At 39.7% G+C, this 13,706-nt stretch overlaps 1 protein-coding gene and 2 pseudogenes across 2 annotated transcripts; 1 reads left to right on the top strand and 2 right to left on the bottom strand.

Annotated features, from left to right (window-relative positions):
- Window positions 1–1,436: 1,436 nt before the first annotated feature.
- Window positions 1,437–2,534, top strand: LOC115674454 (uncharacterized; annotated as a pseudogene).
- Window positions 2,535–2,594: 60 nt separating this feature from the next.
- On the bottom strand, window positions 2,595–8,136 carry LOC115674387 (synaptotagmin-5-like; annotated as a pseudogene).
- Window positions 8,137–9,379: 1,243 nt separating this feature from the next.
- On the bottom strand, window positions 9,380–12,691 carry LOC115674383 (vesicle-associated membrane protein 711). Of its 2 annotated transcripts, XM_030596767.2 has the most exons (5): window positions 12,283–12,691; window positions 10,640–10,830; window positions 10,159–10,322; window positions 9,683–9,786; window positions 9,380–9,567 (listed from the first exon to the last, which is right to left on the bottom strand). In XM_030596767.2, the coding sequence occupies exons 1-4, from the start codon at window positions 12,497–12,499 to the stop codon at window positions 9,696–9,698; spliced, it is 663 nt and encodes a 220-aa protein (XP_030452627.1). In that variant the 5' UTR covers window positions 12,500–12,691; the 3' UTR covers window positions 9,380–9,567; window positions 9,683–9,695. The 2 variants fall into 2 exon arrangements, with proteins under 2 accessions (XP_030452627.1, XP_056166893.1); XM_056310918.1 differs by having other exon boundaries at window positions 9,380–9,786; window positions 12,283–12,690.
- Window positions 12,692–13,706: the final 1,015 nt, after the last annotated feature.

Genomic DNA, 13,706 nt, shown 5'->3' with positions numbered 1-13,706 from the left:
CGAGGCCAGCGGCCCTCGCGGTGGCCGGACGATGGTCATCGGCCCATCCCGATGCTATTAGAGGGTTGACAGCTATGCTATCGAAATCGGTGTGGCGGCATCGCCATCTTCAACACTCGGACTTTGCTTTCTGGCTCTGAGTTTTTGTCTTGCTTTTCTTAATGTTTGGATTTCTTCTTTTTAATATGTTCAGTCTCAATTTGCCTGTTTTTACAAGAATTTCGGCTATTTCGTTTTCCTTTTAAGCCTTTTCTTTCTTTTGCTTTTTCAAGCTTTTTTCCTAATCGGAGCCTCGTCAAGGCCATCTGTCTTCAAAATATAACAAAAATGTCATTTTTTCCTTAAAAATGCTCACGTGGCAACCACGTCAACACCTCTATCTTCGAGAAACAATAAAAATACAACATCAGTACTCTCCATCGCTCAAATCAAACGAAGTAAACAGAGTTACTCGATCGCATCAATTAGACAAATTTCAGAACTTAATTGCACCACTTGAAGTTTTTAGATCCGATCGCATTTTTTGGACAAATTTTAATACCTCTAATCCACTTATCCCCATTTATTTTTATCGGATGGTGCCCCGTTTCCAAAAGAGAAAATGATGCATCTACACTGAACTTAACTAGCACTCTCAGACACAACGAGACTTGTCGTCAACCAAAAAGCGGGGATGTGAGCACACTGCTTTCACTTATTTTATACATAAATTTATTATTTGCATCTCCCACATAATTGTAGCAGTTAGATCAAATTCATCACGTGGAAAATGCGGCACGACTTTGGATAAGTAACTTGAAAAATAAATAATACAACTTATATAAATAAAAGAGTGGTTAATTTGATTACTTCTTCAGCACATGCATATATTAGTCATGTGGGCAAATACTGTGCCTCTTCCGCCTACCACTGGATTGACTATCTAACAGCCAATAATTTTCCCATCGTCTGATATTATTTTTTTTGTAATATTCTATTTTAATAATAGACTAAAAATCATGGAATCATCGTTTTGAGAAAAGATTATAGAAATTTTCAGTTTTTTTATACATGCACAACAAATACTCAAATGATATTACTTTTCGTAATTCATTTTCCTACCTCAAACTATTCCGAATGAAGGGGCCAACGATAAAGTATGATGAGAAAATCTAAATTTCATGCGATAACAACATGGTCGATTCATCCTTAACACGGCTCGAAGGGTTTCAACTGATTTGCGATGGAAATGATTCGTCTGTCATGTCGAATCGAAGTTTTACCATGTTTTTCTTTGCATGGATCACATGAATTGACATGCATGAAGATATCTCCCATGGATCTTAAAAGAAGGAAGGAGGTTGTCTTTTTACTGTAATTAATTTATTTTCGTTAGCATGTCTTGCGTAGAATTCTGAGTTTTCTTTCCCACGTCAACCTTATAAAAGCGCCTCTTTCTGAAACCCAGAGAGAAGGGCTTCAAGGGGGAAAAAGGGAACAAGATAAGCTGAAAAAAACCAGAGAGAGAGAGAGCTAAAATGATGCTTCTGAGAAGCACATCCACTCCCATCCTCAAACCATCATCATGCATTCATCAGACATCGTCTGAACACGAATTGACCTTTGGGATCCCAACAAGCCGACCTTTTCCCTGAATCTCTACCCCTCCTCTGCTTTATCAGACACGGAGAAGAAGAAGAAGATATCGATAACGTCATCAGAGAATGATGTGAGAGAGTTTGCTCAAGCCGAAGAAAAGACTTTCCTCAAAAGGGTCCTCTTTAATTCTGATACAGGAGCCAACAGACGGAGAACAAGAAGAAGAAGAGGAGAGATACAGCGGCACGGATCGGGCTTGTGATGAGATGTTGACGTTTCGGAGCATGTGGAGCTGTTCTGGGTTGAGTGAGGCACTGGCGGATGAAAAGTGCAGTGTTCTGGTGGGTGGCAGCACGGGGAGTGGTGGCGGAGGTGGGGATGGAGGGAGAGATGGGTGTGGAGACTGGGGACAAGGGAGTGAGAGCCTGGATGGGTACTGTCAGAGGATGATCAAAGCTCATCATTCTAGGAAATTATGCAAGGTTCTTGAAAGAGGTACTAATTCTTGTAATCTCTGTGATTTATTGTTTGTAATTTGTATAGTGGTGTCAGTATAATTTCTAAATTCATCTTGTTTCATGAACTTTCTAAAATATCTTGAATTTTAAGTGACATATGAAAATTAGGTAGGATTTGCATAATCGGAAAAAAATATGTTGAGAACTTAATATGGAGTTAATTGCATCGTTTTCTTTATGAGTTCCGTGTCAAATTAGCTTGTCAATTTGAAATCTAATATTTATGGTGTGAATTTTTCTTTGTACGTACAGTGGGATGCAGAGGAAGCAGAGTACTGTGAAAGAGCAATATTAGCCAAAAGGAGTGATGAGCCAACAGATGGCGATGGTGATGTTTTATCTCTCTATGGGTAATTGATATGGACTACACACAAAGATGGCCCTGGTGCTCTAAGCCATTTCGATCAAGATGTTCAATTTGCTCCTGGCGACTGGTAAATTACAAGCATGAGCTAGCAGATGTATATGGTAAACAACAAGCATTAGCCAAAAGCAGTATTATTTCTTTGCATGGTTGCAGAGTTAATCATATGACATCTGTTTTTCCTGAATGATGCATCTGTCATGCATAAGCTAGCAGATGTATCAAGAAGTTGAGAATCATCACTGTGATGAATATGTTCTCCACTGGCTCATCTTTCAATAGTCGCGGAACACAGGCTGTGCAGTCCACTTGAGATGCAAATTAACCTTTCCCGACTTCGCACCATCTAAAGGAAAAGTATCCCGCACTTCCCCTTCTAATATCACCCTGGTTAGTGTCATTATGCATGTCCCAATCTTATTCTGAAAAGTTAAGAACAACATCGGATTAGGCAAGAGATGCAGTACTCGCTGATCAACAAGAACAATGAGTGACCATGAGTCTCGTACTGTACTATCCGGGATTGTCTGGAAGTCGCCATTCAAAATATGATTTTTCACAAGCATCATGTTTCTATCTATTTTCTCGTCTTGACTGTCCAGTTGTCCATTGAGATTTTGCAGAATGAGCTCAAAAACCTCAAATTATGGAAAAAGCTTTTCTGAGACATCCGCCATTTGCAATTCACAAGTGATCTTACATCATCGTTTCCGAAACAGTATAGTCTTTCATAATATCTGATTTACATCATAAGGTGCTCCTATACTGTCTCCTCCTCTGTATTTATAGTTGGTTTTTTTTTACACATCACACAAAATAAACCAAAAGTTTCAGCAACCACAGAATTAATCTTTTTCAATCCCGGGACATAGAAAAATGACAGAAAAAGGTTCCTGAGATGTTATCCATGGAAGGACCTCTGAGGATTTTAAGTATTATCACAAAGAGTGGAAATCATACATCTCTTATGTTACATGCTATAAATTACGTCATATTTGAAGGTGAATTAGGACAGTACCTTTCCAAAAGTGTCGTAGTCCCAAACTTCTATAACAAGCATATCATGCAGCCCATTCTCCACAACGATGTCGAAAGTCTGATTCCAGACTGGATTTAAAACATCATTCAACACCTAATCAAACAGAATAACCAAAGAACTTTGAAGTCAACAAGAAGGAAATGGAAATATGAGAACACAAATGGAAAATATATCAGATGCCTTCATTCAAAAACGTTTAGAATCCAATCCAGGACTTCTGAAGCAGCTTTAGGTGGCGGAAGCACTTGACGCTGAGGAATGGCTCTCTTAGATATTTAGGTGGAAAAAGATCTAAACATATAAGGCTGCTTGCTACGGGATCTCACCCTTGTCTTAAATTTTGCTCCCGATTTCTTCATCATAAGAACGACATAGGGGTCGGCTTTTCCCATCAAATCGGTAGCTGGCAATTCCTCGGCTGAGATCACGGTCACGGACAGTACTCCTCGAACAATCACATCCTTTTTCTTCTGAGATGAAGCTGCATCTGCTTCATGGGGTCCGGCTTCAAGCACCTTCTCGAGTGATGTCAATTTCAAATCCGGTTTAAATGGATTCTTTATGATGTTGTCCGTGCCATTGGGACAATATAAGAGCTCCAAATGCACCTAGTGACAAGAAACATTCCAAAAGAGGGGCCATATGGTTTTAAATAGCCAAAACAAAATTTATCAAAATTCAAGCAAATGCAGCTAAAAGAAAACGTAATTTTGCACTCAAAATTGCAACTTTACAACAGATCCTTTCCTTCATGATAAATTACTAACCGGATCCGCGCTGTGTTATCAACAGTGACAATTCCTTCTTAATGCTTGAAGGAAACATATAGTTTCTTTTATGAGCAAAGGAAATCAAAAGTTTGTTGAAATCAAGAAGAGCATGTGGGAAAATCCAGGATGCTATCTGACCTGACCCCGGTTCTTTGTATCTCTTTGCACCTCCAGATCCTTCACCAGGTCTAACCAAACATCCTTCACTTTGCCAGGCTCAAGGATATTTAATGGCACTCGAGCACAACCAATGAGTTCAGCAGCTTGAATGCCTTCATCATCGAAAACTCTTATTGTTAAGCGCTGGGTCGATACATCCTCGACTATGAAGTCAAAATGCTCATTCCATACTGGATTTAACTGGTTGTTCTGATAACACCGAGACAAGGGAATTAACTATTGCTTTTCCCGTAAAGAAAGAATTCAAACAGGTATATATGAGCCGATTTTCTTTCTTAATAGTACGGAAGGAGCAAGTTAGTTCACTTACAATGGTTTTGCTAGTTTTCATTCTGCTCCGCAGCGGACGCACAAATAGAACAGCAAATGGATCAGATTTCCCGATAAGATCTTTATTGGTTAAGTCCTTTGCTTGCACAAGCTTCACTTCTAATGTCCCAACAGGCTTCAGTTCCAAGTCACTGTTACAGAGCATAGCCAAAGAACACCCAACAATCCGCATTGGTATAAGAGCATTTCTTATGTAGAAAAAGGATAAATAGTTGCGGACGTCACTTTTCTTAAGCAACTTTGTCGCTGGATACAGAAAGTGTGCTAGTCATGCCTTCATTTTAAGCACCCTACAGCTTGTTAGTGATGTTCTAACATTTAACAGCATTGGCCAGGGATACAAAGCGTGCGCCTAGCAAGATTTATGAACAAAAAAAAATATTATAGTATTTCAAGCGTTGCATTTTTCAGATGTATCCATACAGCAGAGTAAATCAGGAATGTGAAGACAACAATGAAGTGAATTTGCCATCATAGGTTGATATCTAGAAGGATCTTATCGATTTGTACCTATAATCCCCAGGCAGTATGGGAACAATCTTCCTCACTGGCCATGTCAACGTGTCTTCAATAGCATCTTGTATTGTTTCCTGAAAACGCATACATGATTTCATTGATCGAGTGAGCACACTTGTAAAAAATTGCCAAATGGACGCATTTTGCTCCAACAACAGCCTAGAGCAACCTATGAGTTCAGTTTCTTGCAGTTTTCACAATGCTATTTGTCACGATCTACAGTTTCTCCAAATGGTCCATCCATATTTCTGTCATTCTCAACTATTTCTAAGGAAATCCAGGAACATAAAGGCCTTATTCACTCATTCTGTGATATCTGGATCATTGGGACAGAATACAAATAGTAAGGAGAGTGAAAATAGCAGACCTCGATAGCTTCAGCAACCCCAGGGATTGTTCTTATATCACCGCCAGCAATGCTTAGTTTAAAGTCAACATTCTTCTGCTAGAAAGGGCACGAGAACGAGCACCAAGTGTGAGCGTCGAATGCAGTACGTTGTGCAAATAGAGGGTCCAACAAAGCATAAACCCATGTTGAAAGATTAGACCTTAAAGTACTCTGTCTCATGATATGGTATTCTAGATGATCAAGAGGGTGAGAGAAAAGAAACTAAAAATCTCACCTTTTCCCGTAAAGAATAACAAACAGCTCCAAAGCAAGGAATTTCATCCACTAGCGGCTTGAAAATTAGCCTGAAAACCCCAGTAAATCCTATATCTTTCACCTATACAACAGGGTGACACAGTGAGAATACTATAAGTTACTCTTGCAGCATGACCCGAATGCCAGCTTTAAAAAACACCTATACCAAATCAACTGTGAATATTAGCTGTCAAAGCAAGATAAAAATGTGCTACAACATCTATGGAACACTTTTTACATTCAATTCTTCCAGGAAAACAAGTTTTTATTGCAATCTAAGAGGCCTGAGACGAACAAATGTCATTGTTTAAAAGAAATTTTGTATTTTTTTATAAGCAAAGAAAATTTGTAGTCGTCTATTGCTTATGGTTGCAGGAAAATTGGACATTGACCTGAAATGGGAGACAAAGGCCCATGCAGCGAAAAGCAGTGATTAGAATTACCTGCACAGGCAAGCCTACGCCAACTCGCGTTCTAATATCAAGTTCTATATGAGGATCACCATCCCACTGCATTTCCAACTCCATGGTGACTTGCCCACTTTTGCTTTCAGCATCAACGATCCAAATTCCTGGTACACGTGATATGTGAGTCTAGCCAATTTTTCCAATGGAGCTCAATATCGTGTTCACCGATGAAAAACCCCAGAAATAGCTTATGTTACTCCCATTTACTAATTTCAATGTAATAATTCTCTTTCCCTCAAAACAATGATGGCTTCATTATCAGATATTTTATTAACTTCATTAAGAAGAGTAAAGTACCCAACCAGTTGGTGTTGATGAGAATAACAGGAGATACGAGTTGCTTATTAGACTATAATAAAGGCTCGTAAAGAGCTCATTTTGCGATGTTAATCTGCATTTACTTTAAAAAATGATTCGTCTGACATGCTTACTTGACAGATAAGGGGTATCAAGCAATTCATTTCTGTGCATCATGAACTTGATTCTTTCTCAGCATGCAATGGGACTTTTTACTTAGTACCAATGTACTAATTTGAAAACAAGAACCTGTGAATTGAGGAGCCACTGTCCCAAGAGTCAACTCCGAGAATTTGAGAGATGCTAAGACAGCTGGCCTATACTGCTCGAGAGTTGGCTCTACAGTACTTCGTATCAGCTCGGAAGCTGCCTGGGGCATTGGATGATTAGAAACATTATTAGGACAAGAGAAAAACAACAGCCAATCACCTGTATATATCATAACGACAGAAAGATTGATGAAGGTGGTGGGCGAAGAGAGATTAAATACCTCATTGACATAAGGCCAAATCTTCTTAAGTTGGATATTGAGCCAATTTAACTGGAATTAGTAAAAGAAACAAGTCTCAGAGCAATCGCTTCATTAAAATATAATCAGTTTGTGCGGCTTGACACTTAGTTTCTTACAATGAAGTGCCACACGAAATGACGCGCGCACATACACATGGATACAAACTTAATGACTATACATCCACAAAATGATAATTCATCCATGATTATATCGAAATAAACAGTAAGAATTGTGTATACGAAAAAAAACTCAACTTTTGTTGCCGAGTAAAGACAACCCAAGAAGGGTAACACTCGCCTGGCAGGATCTTTCTTGAATCTTCCACCGTCATCCTCGCAAACGCCGCGATCGTCGCCGCCTTCAACACATCAGAAAAATATACAGAATAAGAGACAGAGAAACAAATTAATCAAAAACAGCAGAGGCTTATATATTGTCCATATGCATGCATGCACGCACGGACAGATTAAGATCACCAAGGTGACAACATATTAGAATCACACCAAAATCAAGAGAGAATAAATATTATGAGAGGCAGGTATATGTGTATACCAAATCGGAACGACGCTTGGATCGGATACTCTCACAATAAGCGAAAGCGAAAACCAACCCAATGCCGAGAGCTAATCCAACGATCAGGCCGGAGACGAAACCCATTCTTCTCTTCTTCTTTTTCTTTTCCTCGTTTTGTGCAAGATGTTAGATGGGTCTGAACACGAGATTCTGCAAGAATTCTAGCTCAAGGGATCATGTGATGAGCAGTAGTAAGTGGCATTGTTGAAGGAGAGCTCGTTGGGGGTGAGACTTGAGATGGATGTGATTGAGCTCGACTGATCGTTTGACGGAATGCCAATGAATTATGAACGATAATACTGGATCTCTGTTTTGAATTCGATTCTTTTCTTCGACTGTGTTATGCCTTCCTCTCGGGTTAAACCAGTTTGCACGCGACATTCGCGGGCATTTCGTTACTGCAACACTCTTTTGCTTCTGTGACGTTCCGTGGTGGCATAAAGAATTTCAAGTATTAGTTTACCCTTAAAATTCATGAAAATTAATAGAAAGTCATGGAACTCAGAGGCCCAAGTGACTTAAATTGCGTTTCCTCTTTTTTTAACGTAAGAAATCTTTCCAATAGACAAAAAATATATGTATACTTCTGTAATGTGAAAAATGGAAGATTATAACGTGCTTTTGTATATAAGTGTTAATCAATTTCCTTTTCTTAAGAATGATGCTAGAGAAATGTGATAAAAACTTATCGAGTACATGAATATGACTCGTTTGTTTACTTAATCAATCAAGATCAATCGCCTCAAAATCATATGGCAGCAAAGATTGCAGTTACCAACACTACCCCGGTCAAAACTCTTAACGAATACGAAATGAAGTCATTTATCTGCGGAAGCTAAAGGCGGGACATCGTAGTTTTAGGATTTCGGACTCTTAGGTAAACAAAATTTCGGTTTGAATCCGTCTTGGCCACGCTTATGAATTGGTATGAAACACAAGGTGTCCTTAGGATCATTCTGTTATATTTAACCTATGTCCCATTAAAAATCAGACATTTCCTCAGTCCTGAAGTTGTCATTACCCTGTAGTGCGCAACTGCATTTACTTTGTCGATTTGTTAATGCCTTTCTTTGATGAACAAGGTCTTGGAAAATTATGTCCTTATCATTGATATTCGTGAGCTGGTTAAGCTTAAGATTGCCTCTTAGACATTTAAACCACTGTTGGACAGGGAAAGCACTATTTCAGTTGCGGCAGGAACGAAGAGTTTCTTCATCTCTCGTTCACACATTCTCACCATGGGAATTCACATCCCTCAACAAGGACAACCCTACATAATTCATAATTTACCAACACATTTGAGAAGTGACCAGTGAAAGAATCAAAATGACTAACGTTCGAAGAATTAACAGTCACTACTACCAGTCACTGGATGAAAAATCCGCGATTCAGTCAACTGAGTTATACCGGCAAAAGTAAATCTTGCAATCACAGAAATTGCTGCTAATACTGATTGAATGTTCACAAATTCATATCAGCGCGTCTAAAAAGGCTCAAGAACACGGTCTTGATAGCTCCATCAGGAGTTGGGGCATTCCTCTATAGATTCTTCCTCCTCTTTGGCCACACACACATGGATCAAAGCAAACGATGTACCCTAGATTGGCTGACTTTCATCATTGAAGAAAAGAATCCAGAGTCTAAGCAATCTCTATGATTTTACACCAGAAAAATTTGTTGGTCTTGACTCATCAAGCCACAATACGGTAGATGAGAGACCTAAATCTCTTTCTACTCTCTATTAGAAACACACACGACCACACAAGGAAGTACTTCAGATCCTGGATAAGAGAACCCAAACACCTTACAACAATCCCCAATTTCACCTAAATACAAAGAACAAAAAAACAGGGGAGGATAAATCAATCGCAAGGAGAAAAATACTCAAGAGCTCACCAATCTTTGATCATCACTTTATGCAGGATGGTAGAGCAAGGCCGTGGCACACAAAGGCTAGTACAACATAAACAATTACCAAAAGGAGAATAACAAGCGCAACCCTGCAAAGTGTCAGAAATAACACTGTATTAGTAACAACAAAGAAGAACATCCAAAGCCCTGCCTCTTTCAAGAATTGGGAAGTAGCAAAACCATGGGCTCAGGTGAAAATTTTATTTTGTGCCCGATATGTTTTGGGTACTATTGATGGAAAGAAAGAAAGCAAGCTTCGACCATATAATGTGAATTCATTGCAGTTTTCAACAAGCTTAATGTAATAACATTTGACTCATCAGCATAAATTCTTAGTGATTTCACTTTGCAATGAAATCAAGTTTTAGTCGCCTTCAGACCAGAGTTTACATGAAACATAACTGATGGTCATTTGGATTCACCCAAGAGCATTCTAAATTGATAAAGAACTCAGAACTTACGTGAGCTTCACATTTCTCCACCATACATTACTTCTGAAGCGACGAGCCTGCTTTCTGAACCGGAAGGTGTTTCCTTGCATGTTGGCAGTTTTATCAACCAGCAATTCCAAGCGATCACCTCTATCCAGAACTTTGTCAATATTCTCAATCATGACATTTCGGACCTAAGGCACACCAATGTCAGCAAAAAGGAACTTCTACCCTAATAATTCAAAAACCAATATTTTGAGCCAATGCATACCCGCCACGTTAATTTTTAAGCATGAAAAGTCAGTAATTTACTACATACACATCATATATCCATTATACTTATATTTGATAGAGATCAACCTGAATTATGAAATCATCAATTTATTAGGTACACTGCTTAATCTAAACATTGACTAGCCTTCAGATGCAATAACAGAAAACGCTAGTTGGTGAAAAGCTGATGACATACACCCATTGACATTATATTACGTTACAAGGATTCTGAATTTACCTGACTCATTTCACCTTTCAGCCGATTAATTCTATCCGCATTTGGATCATTGGAATAATATTCCATTTGCTGGCTTAAAACCCTTGAAAATTCATCATTCATGGCATAAGCCTGAGCGGAAAGAACTGCACGGCCATACGTCCTAACAAATCTCTGATGGATGTCTTCAAGAAAGGCAAACGGAATTCTTCCTGCACATAATTGACAACCTGAACTTAGTGGAGATCTACCAGAAAGATGTCTAAGGATATTGCATAATGCTGGAACTAAATAGACAATAGTCAAGTATAAACGGTTTCAAATTAGCAACTGTTGCAGAAACTATTCATCTACAGCATTGAAGATCTCTCTTTATGAATAAGCTGTCAAATCTGCAATGAATATGACAAATCATGCTAAAACTTAATGGGAATTCACATATCCCGCGACAGAAGTTTTGCTTATGAGCAACGCTAAAATATATTAAGACTGATTTACAAATTTGATATTATAAGTGATGGATAGACTGTAAATGGGCATTTGGTCAAGTAGACCATATTCAAGACCCAGTAAAATTCTACCACATCACTAAGTATACAATAAACCAAGCTCACTTAGCATTTCTCTTTCCTTATCCTAAAAGAAAAGCAGGAGAAAGAGGCAAACAACACGCTAGACCACACTGTCTGCAATCACAGGAGGGGATCAAGAAGACAATGCTGGGGATCTTCTCAATCTAAACTAAGCCTACTAAAAGCTCTATAACTCTTCACAACAGCCAAATCTCTTACTGAAAGTAATCTGAAACCAAGCTATGACTAATCGATGGGAATAACCAGAGTGCTTCAACTTAGGAATTCGATAGAAAATCAAGATAGGGAGCAAACCCTTAATAACATGAAACTAGCAGCGGGAAACAGAGAATGCAACTGTTCAAATCATCCTGGTAGATTGATCGTAGCTAGATCCTGTGTCCCCTCAGCCCAATTACAGAAAGAATTCGGAATAAAGAATCCATCAAAGACTGAAAAAGATGCTTAGGTAGTAAGATACTAGCCCCAATTCTTATTTGCGGGTTTGCTAGTTTTGCGAACAGGGCGGTCATATCTTCAGAAGCACAAGAGGAAGTACAGCCTACAAAGATCCAGGTCCAGCAACCCAAAGACGGAAACTCGAGAGGCACATCCAAGCATCTCATTAGCACCACTGAAACTCTAATTCAGAATGCTAGTGATACTGCCGCAATAAGCTCAGTAAGAGAGCTAGACTAAAATGGGTGTAAGGCAAAACTACAAATCACTTATGTCCAGGTCCAATCCTAATCAAGCTCCGTGAATTTCACCTACTCGATAACGAGATGAAAGAGGGGAAAGATCACGTTTTTAATCAAAGGCGATAGGCAATTAATTCTAAAAGCCGCATCTTTGTGGACACAGCGTCACTTTGCTGCGTCCGAGTCTCACAGGGAACACGTGATACGATAGCAATAGGCACGAACTGCGAAGACTCATCAAATCAAGCAGCTCGATTGCTCGGTCAAAAAAGGGCAAAATTCATTTTTTGTAAAGGCTCTAACTTCAGGCAGGCGAACGCATCGAAACGGGGCCAATCGGCACACAACCCAGAAACGAATCGAGGGCAGGGAGAAGGGGGGGAAAACTAACGGCCGGCGGTGTCGTCGGCCATGCAGAGGACGGTGAGGCCGTCGGTGCGCCGGACGTGGAAGATGTAGCGATCCTGGGAGTAGGAGGCGTTGCTGTCGTGGGCGCCGGGGATCTTCTCGAGGATCTGCCGGGCGATCTGGCTGGCGTTCGTCGCCGCCGCGCTGAACTCCGCCAGCGCCACCGATCCCCTCGCCACCAGCGCGTACAGTATCGCCATCGCACCCACCACCCACCCACCACTCTATACCTCACCCCCTCGGAGGGCGAAACCCACCAGGCAGCAGCGACGAAGCAATCGACCAAGATCACTACTTCTCTCTCTCTGGGTCAAATCAAGAGAGAAGATCCATGGGAGGATACGGATGGAGGAACAGAGGAAGCACGAAGTTCAGCTAATTCGCTTCTCTCCTTCCTGGGTGTCGTGTCCGAAGAATAATTTTTTTAATTTATTTCCTTTTTTTTATTTTTATTTTTCCTTTCTTATTTTTCAATACAGATAGATCTCTCGCCCTTCTCCACGCAACTGGAAAAAGCACGCAAAGCAAGAAGAAGCCAAAAAGGTCAAAGATTGCAAAGGTTTCGTCCCCGAATTCATAAGTTCATATGAAAAATCATTATAAGTCTTCTGATTTTATTTTCCAGAGAAAAAAAAAATCAATTCATTTTCTTGCTCTTGCAATGATTTTTTTTTTAATGTTTCTCTCTCCCGAATCTCTCGATTAATTCGAGCCGAAACTCGTGCTAACTTCCGATCGATTGATTCGACGGACAATCACGTTATTATATCTACGAATGGCTCGAACATTCTTCGCATTCCTTTTCAATTATGTAATATCCGGCTAAATGCGTGATATTTGGAGCGGATTAGGCGTTTGATGCAAAAACCGCAGCTCTCCCATTTGGTCCACGGAAAATCAATGGTTTAGGTAAAGATTTTCCCTAATTTTAATCATTTGTATCTCGCATGAAAAGAAGCAACCGAAAATATTTACAAGTGGATTATTGTTAATTGTGAAAATATATTTTATGGGCGACGATAATGATTAAACGTGGAAATTTTATTTTATAAATAATTGATTTTTTTTTTTTCGCGAAACGCATGCTTGAGGGACGTTTTTATTCGACCGCACGTGGAGGGCCCGTGACATCGGCCGACCTGGCAAAAAGTTTGTCCGTGGATGACACGTCACCGGGGGTTTGACCCCAAAAATGGACACGAATCCGAACATTAGTTAAGGAAAGAATTCGATGGGAATTGATGAGTTGATGTGTCGGCCCAAAAGAGTAATTATCATTATCATCATTGCGTTAGTTAAGCTTTTCCCACTTTTAACCCACTCATATAACCCGATGCCTCCTCTTTTGGGAGACAAATATACGTTTCTTCTTTTCTTCTTTAGATTGGCCGAAAACAATTGACCGGA

Source organism: Syzygium oleosum, unplaced genomic scaffold (assembly GCF_021117445.2).
Source record: "Syzygium oleosum isolate NSW1041296 unplaced genomic scaffold, Sole_v2.1 Sole_v2.04, whole genome shotgun sequence".
NCBI lineage: Eukaryota > Viridiplantae > Streptophyta > Magnoliopsida > Myrtales > Myrtaceae > Syzygium > Syzygium oleosum.
Note: the sequence above shows the minus strand (reverse complement) of the source record. Positions and strands in the feature narration are given on the sequence as shown.

What these genes read in the sequence shown, in the direction of transcription:
- LOC115674383 (XM_030596767.2), bottom strand. Translation starts at nt 12,499, where the DNA reads ATGGCGATACTGTACGCGCTGGTGGCGAGGGGATCGGTGGCGCTGGCG. An exon ending in TGAAAGGTGAAATGAGTCAG is followed by an intron (nt 10,323 to 10,639) that starts GTAAATTCAGAA and finishes GGTGTGCCTTAG; the next exon opens with GTCCGAAATGTCATGATTGA. An exon ending in TGGAGAAATGTGAAGCTCAC is followed by an intron (nt 9,787 to 10,158) that starts GTAAGTTCTGAG and finishes GACACTTTGCAG; the next exon opens with GGTTGCGCTTGTTATTCTCC.